Here is a 16,885-nt window from a genome sequence, read left to right as displayed (position 1 = left end):
CTCCAAGTCAGTATTAGACCGGTACGTCCCAGCACACCAAGCAGGGCTGCGCAGCAGCAGCCCCTCTCAGCAGTCTGGGACTTGTCTCTGGCAGCAGTACTACAAAGGACTCAATAAAGAACTCAAGCTTCAAAAAAAGCACTAGGGTATGCCATCTAAATAGTTATGATTATTTTTTTCTGAAAAATTACTTGGATCTTCAAAGCCAGTTAAGCCTGTACCATAGTAATTTATTTTTGGTTTAGATTAAGGGTTTGGGGAAGCTAATAAACAATGTAAGCTTTCTTTGGTATCTTAGAAAGAGAGATCACTGTTTATTAAGAATATAATCAGCTTGCCACATTTACTGGTTTGGACAATACAAGATTACAAGATAAGTCACTCATCCCGTTTTCATCTCCAGCAGTGGTATACATGTTTTCAAACATCACACAACACACCTTCGTGTCAAATAAGCCCATTTATCACTAATGACTCTCCTGCTCCTGATGCCATCTTTCCACCAGGTGTCACACTTCTCCTTTATTTCTTGCCCACTCCTTTACCTGGTAACTTAAATCTTATTAGTAGTACCCTATGCTCAGATGTATTTGTTCCTTTACTGACCACTTCCACAGTCTCTCTTTAATTAAATATTAGTCCCTTTATTTGGTTTGCAGTAACAACACTGCAGTTAAACACTAAAGTATGCATTACTTGTGTAGCTAAGTTCCAGACCTTACTTATATAGTAGTGCTTACAGTGTCATAACCAGAAAAAACTGCATTGCTCTGTTACAGTCTAAAAAGCACACATTTGCATGCATCAACAGGTTATTTAAAATGAAAAAAACCTTTCTTGATGGCCTATTTTTAAACAGGGTCATTTCTTAGTGGTTTTATTTTTCAGGCCTGCCAATACTTACTCTAGAAAAAAAAAAAAATCCATTCACACTGGCTAAATACACAAAGCAGGAACATTATTTTCAAACCCAAATGCCTAAATCCCACCATGAAATAAATACTTTATGGTATGATTTAACACATGAAAAATGAGTTATTTGAAATCAGTCATATTTTAAGCATAAGAGCAAAGTTTGACCCAACACTGCTGCCTTCCGAGATGATCTCTGGTTTGTTTCACTTCAAGGACTATTTTCAAACTGCTGTGTCAGGAGTAACCCATTGCATTAGTTACCTTTAGAGTCTGCAACCAGCCTTCTCTTAGTTTGCTAAATGCAATTCCAGTATATTACTCTAGAAAAATAATCCATGGAAAGCTACACTTTCAAACACAGCACTAGCTAAGCTTCACAGTGTGCAAGTGTACTATCATACAAGACTGCAATGGTTTAGTTCGTAAGTTTATACAATTCCTTTCCTGTCCTTTGACAATGACCTATTTTTAGACACACATCACACTGAGTGGGTATGTCACTTGATAGAATACCATCCTGAAGATTCAAGTCTGTCATAAATAAATATGTAAGACAAACTGGTACATACAAGTTGCCTCTGAGACCTGCTTTCAAGTCCATTCCAGAATGCAGTGAATGAAAATCATTTCAAATGAATGTCTGCTGGTCTCTGCCATGTTTCTTCTCTAAGAATTGCACATCACAACACAGCCGAGCATTTCCAAACAGACAGCTCTAAGAAGGTACGGAGGGAGGAAGACAGAAAGGAAGCCTTCTGCTAACCAGGTGACAAGCCTTCCCCACCTCTTCCTCTCCCTGCCCCTCACAGGGGAAGGCATCTATTGAGATTCAGTTGATGCTTCTCCTATTAACTCTGCAGAAAGGAGGAATTACCATCTAATTAAAAAAACCCCACCAAACTACACAGAATAAAAATCAGTATCAGTAGCAAGACAATCTACAAGAACTATTACACTGAGGAGACAGTGGTTAAGTTTGGGGGGTTTTGTTGTTCGGGTTTTTGGTTGTTTTATTTTTTAACTCCACCTAGCAAATATTGCCTAGCAACAATGGGAGAACCCTCCTAACGAAATGAATCATGCAGGTATTGGCTGTTTATTCCCATGAAGGGCTGTGTTTCCACCCTGTCAAATGACATCAAGGCCATGTTGCCAGAGGCATTGGGAGTTTTGACCTCTAAAAGGCAATTTTCTCACTGTCTGCTCAGAAATGCAGCATTTTTCATATTGAAAGCTTTTATATCATATCTTGTAGGTTTCAGATCTATAAATAACATACTAAAAATCTCCAACACAATAAAGTCACAGCTATTATGTTTTGCTATTAACACTGTAAATATTAAATATCACAAAGTTAGCACTTTATTAGCATAACTATCTGGCACCACAAAAATCCCACATTAAATTGTATGACCAAGTTTATTTAGATGAACAGATGCCAGAACTTGGTTCATACAAGTTTTGAATTCAACAAAGAAAATACCCACTAGATCACCAGATATCCACGCAAGACTGGCTTTGGTCTACCTTGCTTAAGTAATTCTTCTCTTGGCTTCTTAATGGACCTATTACAGTGAAGAGTTTTAAGTTACAGGATGGACATAGGTTCATATCAGCACATGAACAGAAGAGCTAAGAACTGTTATTTGCATAGAATGTAGCAAGCGTGCTGTAATTCTCACCAATAAATGAGTATGTACAGTTTCATCCCTTCCTCCCCAATTAATTCTTATTAAAAGCTTCCTATGTTTTAATTGCAGCAGTTCTGCTTTAAGCTTTGGTCCTAAAATTATTGTTTCTACAATTGCTCTGCAAAGGATGAAATACTCTTGTATGCAGCTTGTGACAGCTCAATTTGTCCAATAAAAATAGTTAACTAAAGCCCTGTACGTGCTCTTGAACACAATGTTTTTCAAGTAAGGAGATAATGAGAAGTAAGAGTCCTAGAATACTACAAGCCTGTTCTGTTAACTGCACTGTTACATGCCAACGGGGATTTTTTTTTGTTTGCTTGCCTTTGCCCACGTTAAAAGAGTCATCAGATCCCTAAGACAATCAGTATTTGCAAGCCAGAGGCAAGCAGCTGCCCCTGAAAACATCAGCATTTTCACAAAATTATTCTATCCTGATACTTTCAGCCTTTTTCAAAAAGTAATTCCACAAAGTGTACAGAGACTGAGGCTCTAGATATCAAGTCAAGTACTTTTGATGCTTTCCTCAGACTGAAGATTTAAGCTACAGAAGTAGATGGCCAAGAAGTTCAATTCTTAAGACTACAAATCAACTTCCACAATCAGAGACAACCTTCATAAGAGGCATTTGTGAAATAAGACTGAAGCACTTCTAGTGTTTTGGTTTTTTTTAAAAAAAAAACATAACTGTTCTCAAAATAATGAAGTAATCTTGCATGATTAAGTAGTCCTCTTCCTCAAAAACGCTCAAGAAAAAAATCATGCTTCACTTCCAAACATCAACTGCAGATTGGCAAACATTCCCAGATACCTGTACTTAGGAATAGATATCTTTGTATATGTTCTTCAAATATAATAATTTTTTGAAATTATTTATAAAAGTACAAAAACTTAAGGCAAAGTACTGTTTGGAACTTTTTTTTTTAATAAACGCAAAACATTAAAGTGCTTATTATCCTGTTGAAGGAGTTTACGTCAACATTTTCTTAAAACTGACTAGTAATGCAGTATTTCTCTTAAAACTTACTAGTCTGTTAATCTGCATAAGCCACAGAGAACTTAAACAGTAACACGATTTCAGAATTCAAACGCTTGAATTAAACATCTATTTCTGGGAAGCCAAGTGTCAGCAGTGTTGGCACAGTATTCCTCGAAGAAAAAAAACCCCAACAGTTGAGAAAAGCTTGCCATGCTTTGCAATGCAGCGTGAAACTCTAGAGCTTACATGTATCTAGATGGCCAGATTTATTCAGTCGATGTACATACTGAACCCAATTCCTAGATTGTTTCCTTTCAATTTAGCTTGTTGAGACTTTCTCCCTTATTATGAGTCTCAAAAAGGAATTAAATCAAAAATAAACATATATATGCACATATTTGTATATTAAAAAAAACCCAGGTCTTTTAAATCATTTGCTTGAACCACACGACTACAAAGAAGTCATGAACATCCCCACTACTAATATGTATTTAAAGTGCACTGCTGGTACTGAGTTTATATAAAATACACATCCATCTAGCTAAAGAAAACACATATTATAGACTTCCACATGTATTTCAAATTAGCCCCCCAAAAAAAAACCAAAAATGAACCTTGCTATAAAATCAGATCAGAAGCTAAAGACATATCATCTTATCATTTCTCCCGAGGACTCCTGACAACCTTCATCCCAGCACCTAGGCACATCCCAAACCCTAGGCCTGCTACAGACCTCAGCCCCACAAGCAAGGCCCGCTCCAGCGGCGCAGCTCAGCCCAGTCCCCCAGCGCAGCACCGGGACTCTGCCCGGGGACCAGGGAGCTGCTCCTCGGCTGGGGGAACCACGAGCAGCCCTGCCCTCCCGACTGCAACGGGCAAGAGGACGCAAGCATCGAGTATCCAGTGAGGAACGAGGGAAACAAGCAAGGGAAAACTCTACAGGAAATTAGTCAAGCTACAGCTATGACTGCATAAATACGGTGTATTTCTTCTGTGGTACAGGCACGACTGCAGAGTTAAGTGCAACATAGGACCTAGGCAGATTTAGAAGTAATTTTTAATTAACTGAATCCTAAAATATACCTTTGTTGCTACAATACTCATGAGAGAGACGCCTAACACAGATTAGGCTACCACACAGGCATTAATTAGAAACAACACCACTTCCTACTTCTCAGAGGACCACGCTCTCGGAGCAGCTCCCCAGACACCGTTGCTCACACTTACAGGTTGCTGGGAGTTGCAGCCAGTGCCAGCACCTCAACCCCTCCACCTGCTCAGAAACAGCGGTTTTACCTCACACTGGGCGGCACACCCCCCGCCACACCCGCCTGCCGTGTCCCGCCCTGCGCAGCTGCTCCCGCGCTGCCCGGGGCCGCCCGCGCTGCCGGGTCCTCAGCCCCACAGGCCGCTCTGCAGTGCCAGCCGCCCGCCGTGGGGCGACAGTCCTCCCCACACAGCACCAAGGCCCAACCCCAGGGGCAGCTCCGCGGCACCAGGCCCCCAGCCCCCGCGCTGTGCCAGACCTCAGTCCCACCGCGCCCAAAGCGCCGAGCCCCATACCCGGGCTCGTCCCCTCAGGGCCCTGGGGCGCCGCTCGCCTGCCAGCCCCCGCAGCCGCCCCCGGCAGCAGCCGCCGGTTTCCACGGCAACGGCGGGTGGCGGGAAGGCCGTGTGGAGAGCCGAGCGGGACGCGGGAGGCCGCGGGCGCCTTCCCCCGGCCCCGAGCGCGGCCTCCCCGCCCGCCGCACCCGGCCCTGCCCGGCACCGCGGGCTGCCTCGCGTACCCACGGGGAGAAGGGGGCCGGGGCTGCCCCAGGGCCAGCTCGGCTGCCCGGGCCGGCCGACGTGGGGGCCCTCCAGTTGCCCTCTGCCCGCCCTGCACCAGGTCCCGATTTCTGCAGTACAAACCGGGAGCCACAGGATTTGTCCTGCATTATTCATGCTCTCAGCACTGGAAATGAAGAAAAAAATAGTCGAAATATAGATATATTCATTTAAAACTGTTTTTCAGATGGCTTCAAAATTCAAATTAAGATCAATTAAAAATTAAATAAAAATTAAAAAGCTCCAAAAGTGATTTTTATTTCACTTACATCTTTAATGTAGAAGTAACTCCAGTGGGGTTGATATTTTTAGTTTCCTGTAGCATAACAAGAGAGACGGGGACTTGCTATTCTACTGTGGCAGAGCTGCCAAGTGGGAGAACAATGTGGATGGGGCTCTTCGTTTGGGGAAACGAAGGGCAAAATACGTGTAGCGAGCCAAAGGGGGAACAAGAGAGGAACACTGCGGCAAAGGTGTCCAGACCTGTGAGTGGCCCCCAGTCCTTCTGAGGAGAGGAGGCCCACATGCAGCAGCCACCCACCCTGCTTTCTCGTTCCCCAGATGCATGGAAGAAGCAGCTTTCATCCTCCTGGAAGAACTGGCCTTTTCATAGTCAAAACATCATGTGTCCCCCGCTGCCATTCTGGGAATATGAATGTAGATGCTTGTGAAAAAGCTGGAAATTTCTGGCCCGTGGGGGGGAAAAGTCTGCAGGAAAAAGGTCTGCAGGAAAAGCCTGAAATTCAGGGCTGTGACTGAAGATTGAAGCTCCGAAAAGCAGCAAAGGCTAATTGCAAACTAAAAGATGGATATAAAAATAAAAATTTGACTTCCTTTAATGACATTTCAAACTGAAGACTGGCTACAAGGTGGCAAAACCTATGGCACTATAATAAAACACCTGAGGTAAAGGTTAAACAATGGTTTAAAAAAGACTTGGGTTACTGTCTTCTCCGTGCACCATTCACTATGTACTTCGTGATGAGAAACATGCCTCTTATTTAAGGAGTTTATTCCGACAAGAAAAAAGGCATCCCATTCTTCTCTTTCTGAGAAGAAATCCTTGACAGAAATGTGGAATAATCCAGTGCTTAAGAAGTTAAGAGTGCAAATCCATGAAAAATGATGCTGCAGCACATGCATCCTCAAAAATACAGCTTAGAACAGGTAAGTATGATTGCTACTACTTGGTGACGCTGTTTCTGTGTCAGACTTTTGGGACTGCCTTGCTTTATTAACTTCACATACTTCCACAATATCTGAGGTGATACCATGGATATTAAAAATTTTACAGAGTCAGGATTCTGAAATTTTACTCTCACACAATATTGGTCTCTGCTGTTTCAACCAAACACACTGTATAAGTAAAGAAGTATATGCCTCCATGTCAGCCCAAAAGGATGCCAGGCAGGGGAAATTAAAAGCTCCGAAATCTGCATATCTGAAATCAGTGAAGCAAAGGAGAAGAGACCATCAGGGAAACTGCTAAAGTCCCTGATTCTCAGGCCCAGTGTAAATTAGAGCCCAGCTGGCAGTGGTACTCGGGAGACCATACGCTAGCTGAGGATGGCTGGAGCACAGCATGTTTCAGCCATATGTCTGACATACTGCCTCCTTTCCAAGGGTCTCTGGCATAGCGGGATTTGGATAGACTCTCGCTCAGCTGGCCAGGTTCAGAGCTCTTGTCTCCTTTGTGCTAAAACAATGGCTTCAAGGCTGCAGCTCCGCTCTCTGCAGCAGGCCAGTAGGAGCAGCGCTGCTGTGCATCGCCCTTTGGTAGCAGCACGTTCCCACCACGGTGTGTGGTAGGAACCCTCCAACTGACCCTGCCTGCATCACAGGTGAGCAGGGATAACCATTGGGGGGTTAGGATGCAGAAATCCTGGACCACAATACTGTTACTGCTCCCTTCTCATACCGTTAGCAGTAATGAGTTTTGTTCTGTGGCGTGTCCCAATCTGCAAGTGAGTCACAGTCCCATGAACTCCAATTCACTATTCGTTTCATCCAACAGACAATCATCACAACCTCAAATTAATTTTTTTTGTTTCCGCCTTCCAGTTGTGGTTTTTTTCTATTATTTAGATATTTTGCAGCATAAAAGTGTGCTTAATTCCATCTTCATGTGCTGTTAGATTCAGTTTCTGTATTAGCAGCCAAGAAGTCGTTCCCTTGCCTCCTGGGAGAATTTATCTATCTACTCAGCCTGTTGTCTGGGGGTCACAACAGCTTGTACTGCCTTTTGTTCAGAGTAATCTGAAAATGGAGCAGCTGAGAATATTCACTTCCCTGGTCTTTCTTTGGCTACCCTGTCCCTTTCTGGAATCACAGAAGAATTTGTCCTTGTTTTATTCCATTTTCACATAATCATGATGTTTAGTGAGCTGCTCTTCTCTCAGGTTCTGTCCCAGCCATGCATGATCCAGAGCCCTCAGTCTGTTATTTGCCAAAGAAGAAGTGTGCTAAAATGCTGCTTCATAAATAAGAAACAATTCACCTATGATTCCAGATGTGCCTGTGCCCAAAGATCCTAAAAACAGTAACAGCCATTATGGCTCTTTTTTTCGTTCTCTGTATTCTGTTAAGTGATTTTTTTTGCAGTTTAACGTATTCCAGACCTTTGCTGGCAGAAGCAATGCATATAACCTCCCTTAGAAGTGTATTCAGTTGGGAGCTGCCAGGCTATGCAGGATTTTATACATCGTTCAGCTAAGTCAGCGATCCATATGCAAAAATCAAGCTCTCAGGGACACCATGTGGATTTGTGACATTCTTCAGAGCACTTTGTGTCTCTAATAAACCAATGAATGGATTACACTCAGCCATAAAAATGTTTTTTCCTCTCTGTGACATGTATAATATGGATAAGCTTTATCTAATAAGCAGCTAAAAACTAATACCACGCAAGTTACTTAAACGGGTTAAAAATATTCCTCAGTACTGTAACAGCTTAAGGAGTGAGAGCACACAAAAAAAATGACAATGTATAAAACTGAGAAACACCACGCTGAATGCTAACATGGGACATCTTGATTAAGTAAATATCATTTTGGAAACTATTTTTGGCTTATAACAGTTGGAAGCAGAAGAGACAGACAAACCTTTCCTACACTATAGGAATACTGTATGTATTTCCCGACAAGCTATTTCATCTTGACATTCCAGTGTAGATTACTTCTTTGTATCACGTTGTTGTCATGAGTTAGGCCTGGATAACAGATAGTTTTAAAAACAGTCCATCTGTATTTAGTCAATAAAGTAATGGTTTGTAAACTCACTCAGCAGCAAGCTGTTTCTTGAAAAGAACAGAAGAGCATTCAAGGGAAAAGAGTGACAAGACTTGGTGATTTCTTAATGATCAGATTTTGTTCTTTGCATGGTCATGCTTACTGCTCCCAGGAAACCCTTTATCTGCCTACAAATGACAAGCAGTTATTTGACTTAATTAGCAAACCATGGGTCACGTTCCTGTTCCAAAATGATTGGCACTGCAACTGGCATGAAAACTTGCTTCAACTGGGAGATGTACTTAATTCTTCCTTTTCATTATTCCTTATATGTCAACTGACTGTAGTGAGTGTTGGGATTACAAGGTGCTTAATATTTTCAGGTTTCTCACAAGAACAAACCTTTCTGGCAGCTCAACACATTTGTAACGTCAGCCTTCCACACCTGCTGCTGTCTCATCTTCAGTGACGGCAGCGATGGTGCTAGTCACAGGATCCAGGGCTGCCTGCTCTGCGCTCAGATGTGTTTCTCCCTGGTGCCTCTGCGGTCAGTCTTATCCCTCCAGGAGACAGGGCTAAACGCGGTCGCATCCATGAACGCTCACTGTAAGCTTTGCTGACTGAAGGTACACCAATTTCATACTCAAATCTTCCCTCCCAAAATAAAACTCCATCTAGGCTACAGTGGTGTCATAACTATGACTGGGAAAAGTATTAATTGCCATATAGGCATCAATTCATTTGTTTGACAGGAACAAACCCCTAATTCTCATTTATCTGCTTTAAACATTTCATTAAATGTTCCGTTATCTGTCCTATTTACTGCTTTGTCTTCAAATGTCCCGTAGAACATGGTGTGTTTTTGAGAGGATGGTCAGGCAGTCTGTGGATTTTTTCCTGCACTTTTTGTAGTCGGTGGGAATATCGGTCTCCTCGCCAGGAAGCCTGGATCAAGCCTCAGGTTAAGATATGTAACAGAAGAAGTCCTGCAGTCAGGCTCAAACCTCAATATAAGACACATAATACAAGGAAAAGAGTAAGGACTAGGACAGGGTGAGGCCTACTAACATAAACCCATACGGGGCTTTCAAGAACGATACCGACTGGAAGTTGTTTCTACTCAAATTCACACAGCGTAGTGTAGAAGAGGTCGATGTTATTTTTTGAGTTCATTATACTTTCTTTCACACCATCAACAAATTTCAAATCTGATAATTTCAAAATACATTTGGGACATCTTTTTTTATAGGAAGTTTATATTTCTTCAAATCTGCATCTTTTCACAATACAGTCATTTTCTGTCCTGTGAAATATGTGTAATTTGTTATTTTTGGAAAACACACAAAAATGGAGAAAAATGAGCTGAGGTTCTTTATGGGCTTCTCTTTCACACTGTCTTAAAGAGCATCAATAATTTTTTTACATGTTGAAAAAAATGGAAGCAAACTATGGAATAATTAGATAAAATAACAGGTTACAGAAATGTTCTTTATAATTCCATTTTTAAGCATCTGCAGAGAATACAAAGAACTGCTGGTAAGAAAAAAATCCAAAGTATTTATTTTGAAGTATTTAGTATCTTAATAAACACATGCTGGGCACTTGGCCAAGAACTTTTAAAACACCCATGATACGTTATAACTTTCAATTCTAATATCCTGCAACCCGGCTTAGGAATCTTCTGATATAAGTTTTGTATCACTTTGTAGGGAGGATAATAGAGTGGTTGAGAAAATAAGTTATGTTCAGTTCTAACACTGTTTCTTCTTTTTGTTCACTACATACTATTTAATATTTTCCTTTGTGCACTTCTTAATAGTTGAGCTGTAAGTGAAACTCTGAAAAACAACATTAGGATTCAAAATACAGTGGAAGATATAATATTATTTTCAGGGTCACAAGTTGCATAGCGAGATTTCTCTCTTAAACAATGACACTTAGTATCTCTAGCTCTATGAATACTTTTGAAGTGTCATATTAAAACCAATCTCTTGGCCTTCAGGCAAAGAGAAGCAATTAGTCTTGGAGTTGTGAATAAATAAAAATCCATTTATATACCCGTCCTTGACACGTACCTTGCAAATCTTAGAAACTTCATCTAGTGGGAAAAGAAATGTTAAAACACAAACACCAATACTAATCATATTGCAATGTTGCTTCCTAAAACTGTTTAGTTTATATCAATCTTTTAAGTATTAATTCATATGTATATATTCATACATACTGAAACACAACAGAAAGACATTCACACACTTGAGTGAGAAGAAATGAGTGCGTGCATACAGAGCTATAATGCATACCTTTATTACCCTCAACATTAATAGAGGCAAGAAAAAACTCAAAGCTCTCAAGTACATTGTCCCTTTCTTAGACACCGTAAAAACAATCCCACACAAGTTACGTACCACATGCGTGCCTCTTTCATCCCAAGTGCTACTGTGTCTGCCTTGACATACAAACAAACAAAACCAATCTTTATTAACCATGCATCCCATTTCCATTACCTGTCACAGATGTGTTAGGATGAGTCAGAAAACAATTTATACTTTTTGTTCAGTGCAATATTTTCAGATCTTCTCTTTCCCATTTACTGTGCCTCAATGCAGAAGCATCCTATTTTTATGATGCTCTGATTGCTGTTTGAGATTCTCGTATTTATTTCCATTTAGCAGTTAGTAATTCACAGAGGAAATAAAAATGATGATGCCAAGTCATCCCAAATAGTCCACCTGCGCCCTAAGAAAAGTGAAGCTCAGGCTGTGTGACAGGTCACTGAGTCTCAGTGGAGCTCGTCTTCCCCGCATGCACTTGTTGAGCTGAGTGCCGGGGAAATGAGACAACTTGGGCTACAGCCTTGCCCAGTGCTCAGGTGAAGCCGCTGTCTGGGGACACGCTCACATGCGGAGGTTATTTTAGAATAAAATCCAGCCCTTTGTGCCGCACTTTCATGGGCAGAGTCCCGGCCTGGAGGCCAGAGGTGGAACGGTGACCCCTGCAAAGGATCACACCTGGGCCGATGGGATGGTCAAGGAAAACAAATTTTAGTCTGTTCTGGATGCAAATCTCTCCACTGACCTAGTTCTCATTCTCCTTTTCATTTCAGAAGCTCAGCTAAAAATCCATAAATTAAGGAAATTAACTGATGGAGCCTCCGGCATCTTTGTAAGCTATTTAAATCTTTAAATTTACAACATCTTCTGCATATATCAAGTAATTGAACTAACTGCAGGGATGTAACTTTAATGAGAAAATTTCCCTCTTCTCCTGTAGTTTGTACTCAAAAAAAAAAAAAAAAAAAAAGCTACCCTTAGGAGAAAAGTTTCTGTTTATTCCTGCCGCGGAAGAGAACTTTAAAAGAAAAAAAAAACACCCTCGTTTTCAGGAGGTCCTGCTCGCCTTCCCGCCTGCTGCCCGCCGGGCGCGGCGGCCCCGCGGAGCGGAGCGGAGGGAGCGCGGCCCCTCCCGCGCGCCGCCGGCCTGACCTTTCCGGCAGCCGCGCGCCGTTGCATAACTCGGTGCGCGGCCGCGCGCGGCGCTAGAAGGCGCTGCAGCCCGGCCGGGGCCGCCGCTCCGCCCGCCGGGACGCGCGGTGTTCCTCCGCGGGCGCGGACGCGGCGGGTCGCTCCTGGCCCGAGCGCGGGGCCACGCCGTGGGGCCGCCCGGCGGCTGCGGCGCGCTGGGGCGCGGAGCGGCCCCGCACCCTCCGCCAAACTTCTTCCGCGGGGACCGGCGCGGAGCGGGGCGCGGATCCCCCGCGGGGGCTTGCACAAACGCGCCAGGCATCGGCAGACCCGCATCTGTGGCTGAAAGTTGAGGGAGGGCTTTGCCTTTTTTTTTTTTTTTGCCTTTTTTTTTTTTTTAATTGGAGGGGGGTCCCTGCCACCACCACCCCCCCGGTGCGCGCCCGCGGAGCCGCCCGCGGAGTCCCGCGCCATCGCGCCGCGCGCTCTAATTGAAATGGCGCTTTTGGCCGGGGGCGGGCTGCCAGGGCGCTCCGCAATAGCACAATGCATGTCGATAGACGTCATTTGGTTTTAATGGCCTACAGGAAATTTGGCGTTTACAATGCGAGACATTAGCAAAGGGTGAAAGGGAGGGGGAGGCAGGATGGATGGATGGGAATAATTGCAGGGCCCCCCCCGCGCCTCCGAGACCCCCCGTCCGCACCCCGGCGGCGCTGGGTGCTGCTGGGGAGGGGGGCGTCGGGGCTATTTTTTTTATTATTTATTTTTGAACTTGATCTAGTTTATCAACAAGTGCAGAGTGGGTGCTACCCTAATTATAACAGAGGAGTCAAGAGATGTGAGAAACGTGCCCTGTGTTACTTATTTGGGAGCTGAAAATTTATGCCTAGTTGAAAATGCCTGGGGAAATATTACATCAGACCAAATGACAATGATTAAAATCAGCTTCCCCCCCCCCTTCCATGCCCCCCCCCCCCCTTTTCCTCGTTCTTCTTTTCAGGAAGTCTGTTGAAGGACGTGACAGTGGCCTGATCCTCCCCAACACCGAACCGTTATCCCCCGGCAGGGCCGGGCCGGGCCGGGCTGCGCGGGGCTCCGCGGGGCAGCGCGGGCTCCCGCCCCGACCGCGCCGTGCGGAGTGGCTCTGCGGGCGGCGGCGCCGGGGGCGCGGGCTGGGGCGCCGGCCGCCTTCCCAGCCTTATTTCATTTTCTAGGGTTGTATTTTATTTTATTCGCGGGGCGGGGGGGGGGGGAATAAATCTGGAGACCTTCACCAAAAGGAGGGAAAAATATCCAATTTTCATCGCAAAATTAGCTAGGGCGAGAGCAAAGGGCTGAGCTAATTGTAGCCTAATCCTCTGCCCTGCAGGCGTTTGCAAAGCCCTGAGCAAGAATTCGCTTTTTTTCCTCCTCTTCTCCCTTCCCTCTGTTATTTAGAGACGGGATTATTGCCTTTCTTCTCATAACAGCCTCGGCAGTTTCATTTAAAGGCTTTTTTCCCCCCTCGCACACATACATCCACACACACACACACACACACAAAATAAATAGAAAAAGAAGCAACAAAACCGGGGAGAGGAGAGAGAGAAGCTTTAAAAATAATAATAATCACAGCAGGGTCTGCGGAGCAAAGATAGTAATAAAAGCAAAAAGCTGAGCCCATCCACACACAAACCCAACAGAGCCCAAAGCCAAAGGGGGGCTCGCAGCTCGCTTCTGTGCTCAAGGTAAGGAACGCGGCGGCGGCGGCTCCCGCGGCTGCCGGGGCCGGAGCGCGCAGTGCGCGCCGCGCTGTGCTTTGCATCGCATCGCATCGCATTGCATCGCGCTGCACCGCGCCGCGCGGCACGCTCGCGCCTTCGCTCGCTCCTTTTTTTTTTTTTTTTTTTTTTGGAAAGTGCCTCTTCTTCAAACTATCTCGGCTCTTGGCTCCGGAGGAGAAGCGGCGGAGGGGGGGTGTTTTGTTGCTTTTTTTTTTTTTTTTTTTTTAAAGCTACAGGACCCGTTTGCGGCGGCCCCGCTTTGATAGCGCCGTGTGTGTGTGTGTGCGCGTGTGTGTATGTTTTGTTTTGCTCCGCTCCAGCATGGGCAGCGCCGGCGGAGCCCCGCGGCCCGGGGTGCCCGCGCTGCCGCCCCGGCCCCGGCTCTGAAGACGGCCAAGCCCCAGCGCGGCGGAGGCAGCGCGGCTCGCTCCGCGCTCTCGCATGGTACTCGCGGAGCCGCGGGGGTCGGGCGGGCGGGGTGCCGCGGCGCGGCGCGGGGGTGCGCGGGCCGGGGCGCGGGGGCTGGCGGCGGGGCGGCTCGGCACAAAGGGAAGGCGGGCGACAATGGGGAGCGCCGCGTATGGAAAACACGGGCGGGCTGTGAATGAAACTCTGGCGCCAGTGAGAGTGGAAGGCTTGGTTTGGGGTAGACTTCAAACCACTCTAGGCTATAGTTTGCATTTCTGTTCCTGCATGCGATGTGGCACACTTCTGCAAAATTAATACATTAGCCTGGCTAATGCTCACCACCATTGGCTGCACGGAAAATGTGCAGGATCGGGGATTCGGGGTTGGCTTTTTTTTTTTTCCTTGCATTCATCTAAGACATCTCCTTTCTTGTTATGTGGGAATAAGTAAAGGACGCCATGTTGTGCTTTTTTTTTTTGGTTGAATTTTACCTTTGGGCATACAGTGTGTTCAAAAGAAAGAGGCAGAAGTTGAGTGACCGGGTGCGTTGCTTGCTGGTGATTTCTCTGACCATCAGCAGGGAAAGGCATTTGGGTGACGTGAAACTTGCACTAAATAGACTGGAGACTGCCAGAGATAGGCGGGTTGCGGAGGGGGGGGCGGGGGGGAAAGGAGAAAGCATTTTTTTTCCTTTTCTTTTTTTTTTTTTTTTTTCCGGCAACCAGAGCTCCAGAGGGTGCTCGCCTCCTCCCCTGTAAAAGTTTTGGGCACGATCTCCTGTGTCACTCGGTCCAGTGTTCAGTGAAGCAGCGTGGAGGTGTGTGCAAATGTTCGGGGACTTTTTAATATTGGAGCCATCGGGCCCGAGGTTTGCAGTCCCCCCCTCCCTGCTTTGTCTTGAGACTCGGTTCACGGCGTAAGCAGTTGTCTCGGAGGCAGACCCGAGCGGTCGCCGTCCCTGTTTATAGAGACAAAGGTAATTGCCAAGTCTGTAGTTGTGCCCCTCTGGCTGCGCCAAACGCCGGCTGGGGACAGGCAGACGTGGCCGTGAAGTCACGGGAGCGCCGGGGTAACTTCTGCAGCCGGTTATTACCCCAGAGTGCTGGGGATGGGGCGCTCGGGGGGCTGCCGCGGGTGATTTTACCCCCTCGTGGGTCTGCTGGTAAAGCGATGCAGGTCCCTGGGGAGGAGAACAGGCTCCCCGAGGGCCCAGCCACGGGAGCAGCTGCGGGCGCTGCCCTGGCGACAGCCCAGCCGGGGTCCTGCGGCCCGAGCGGCCCCGGGCCCGGCTCCCGGGGACAGCGAGTGCTCCATGGTAGGTCCTCCAACCTGCCCTTTGCATTTCGCGTCTTAAATGTGCATGAAGGAATTAAACTGCACGAGTGAATAACAGCATTAGTTTCAATTAATTTTTATCCTGGCAACAATAAACTTTAGAAACAAAGCGCTTTTACATCCTTAATTAGGCTTGCTTCCCATCTGCAGTCTTTTAAGTGCCTGCTCCGTGATTTAACTTTGTCCCTCCTTCAGAGCCGCCTCCTTTTTCATTCTTTTCCCTTTTTTCTCGTTATCCCTTCCAGACTGCTGCCTGTTTCTTTCCTGCAACCTTTCACCTCCCTTGTCCCTATCTGTCTGCTCTGCTCTCTGCAGTTTATTTCTACTGTATTTTCCCAACATCAACAGCAGTATTGGTTACCATGGCCCCGGGCTATGTGCAGAGGTGGGAAAGCTTCATCCGCCCAAAAGTTCTTACACTTTTGAAGTCTTTCTTTTAGTAGGATCTGAAATGTATCATCTAGAGTGTGTATTAAATGAACAGTATTCCTGAAGGCTTTAGAGCAAGAAAGGCAACACCCTGGAAAATTCTGCAGTCTTTCAGCATTCTCTGCCCTAGGGTTATAGCCCTGGGCACGGAGCTGAATGGAGCTCTTACAACTGCCTTCTGTTTACCTTTTATGGTTAAAATAACAGCTTAGCAAAGAAGCAACTTCATGGAGAAACGATTCAGTGAAATCATCTCAAGCTGTAGCAGCATAGCTAGTTTAATCACCCCTAGAGAGCTGAACAACTGTGAGCACAATGGGACACAAAATCATTTTGTGTGTAAATGAGCATGGCATTGTGATTATTTCACTTTGCATGGGCAAATAGTTTTTACAAGCAGTACTTATGCAGTTAGCTTAGAAAGGCAGAAAAAGATAAGCTGGCTCTGAAAGATCTTTGTGTGTAATGTTTGAAAAACTAAATATTCAGATAATTTGGGAATCAGACTCTATTGATTTTGCCTTCAGCAGGTTCCTGTGTTACTTATTAGAGCAGGGTTATTGCCCGTGCCACTAGTTGGGATGCTGTATCCTGTCGCAAGCAACTAAAGAGCAAGGATTATTTTACATGGTTTAATAAATGAAGTTTGTTAGTGTTTCTGCAATATTTACCCTTAAGGTTTTAATTTTCACATCAGTATTAGAAAATATGTGCATAAAGACTTTCACTGGATAAATACATTTAGGATTTTGCTTTGTGCATAAAATAAGTACATTACTCAGTGTGATGAATTTTAGCTGCATTTTACATTAAGAAGAGGAAGCAGTCATTAGAAATAGGGTCACGG

At 45.2% G+C, this 16,885-nt stretch overlaps 1 protein-coding gene across 3 annotated transcripts in view; it reads left to right on the top strand.

Moving 5' to 3' along the window:
- The first annotated feature begins 13,660 nt into the window (after positions 1-13,660).
- KCTD15 (potassium channel tetramerization domain containing 15) overlaps positions 13,661-16,885 on the top strand; it is a 46,010-nt gene continuing 42,785 nt past the window's right edge. The window contains exon 1 of one of the 3 annotated variants that reach the window (XM_065640893.1): positions 13,661-13,830. Coding sequence is in view for 2 of the 3 variants with exons in the window: in XM_065640891.1 (XP_065496963.1) it covers positions 14,308-14,310 (3 nt within the window). In the remaining variant the exon portion in view is untranslated. Of the gene's footprint in view, positions 13,831-14,148; positions 14,311-15,527; positions 15,590-16,885 lie in introns of those variants that run through there. The other 2 variants (XM_065640891.1, XM_065640892.1) reach the window with 2 other exon arrangements.

Source organism: Caloenas nicobarica, chromosome 9, assembly GCF_036013445.1.
Source record: "Caloenas nicobarica isolate bCalNic1 chromosome 9, bCalNic1.hap1, whole genome shotgun sequence".
Lineage (NCBI taxonomy): Eukaryota > Metazoa > Chordata > Aves > Columbiformes > Columbidae > Caloenas > Caloenas nicobarica.
Note: the sequence above shows the minus strand (reverse complement) of the source record. Positions and strands in the feature narration are given on the sequence as shown.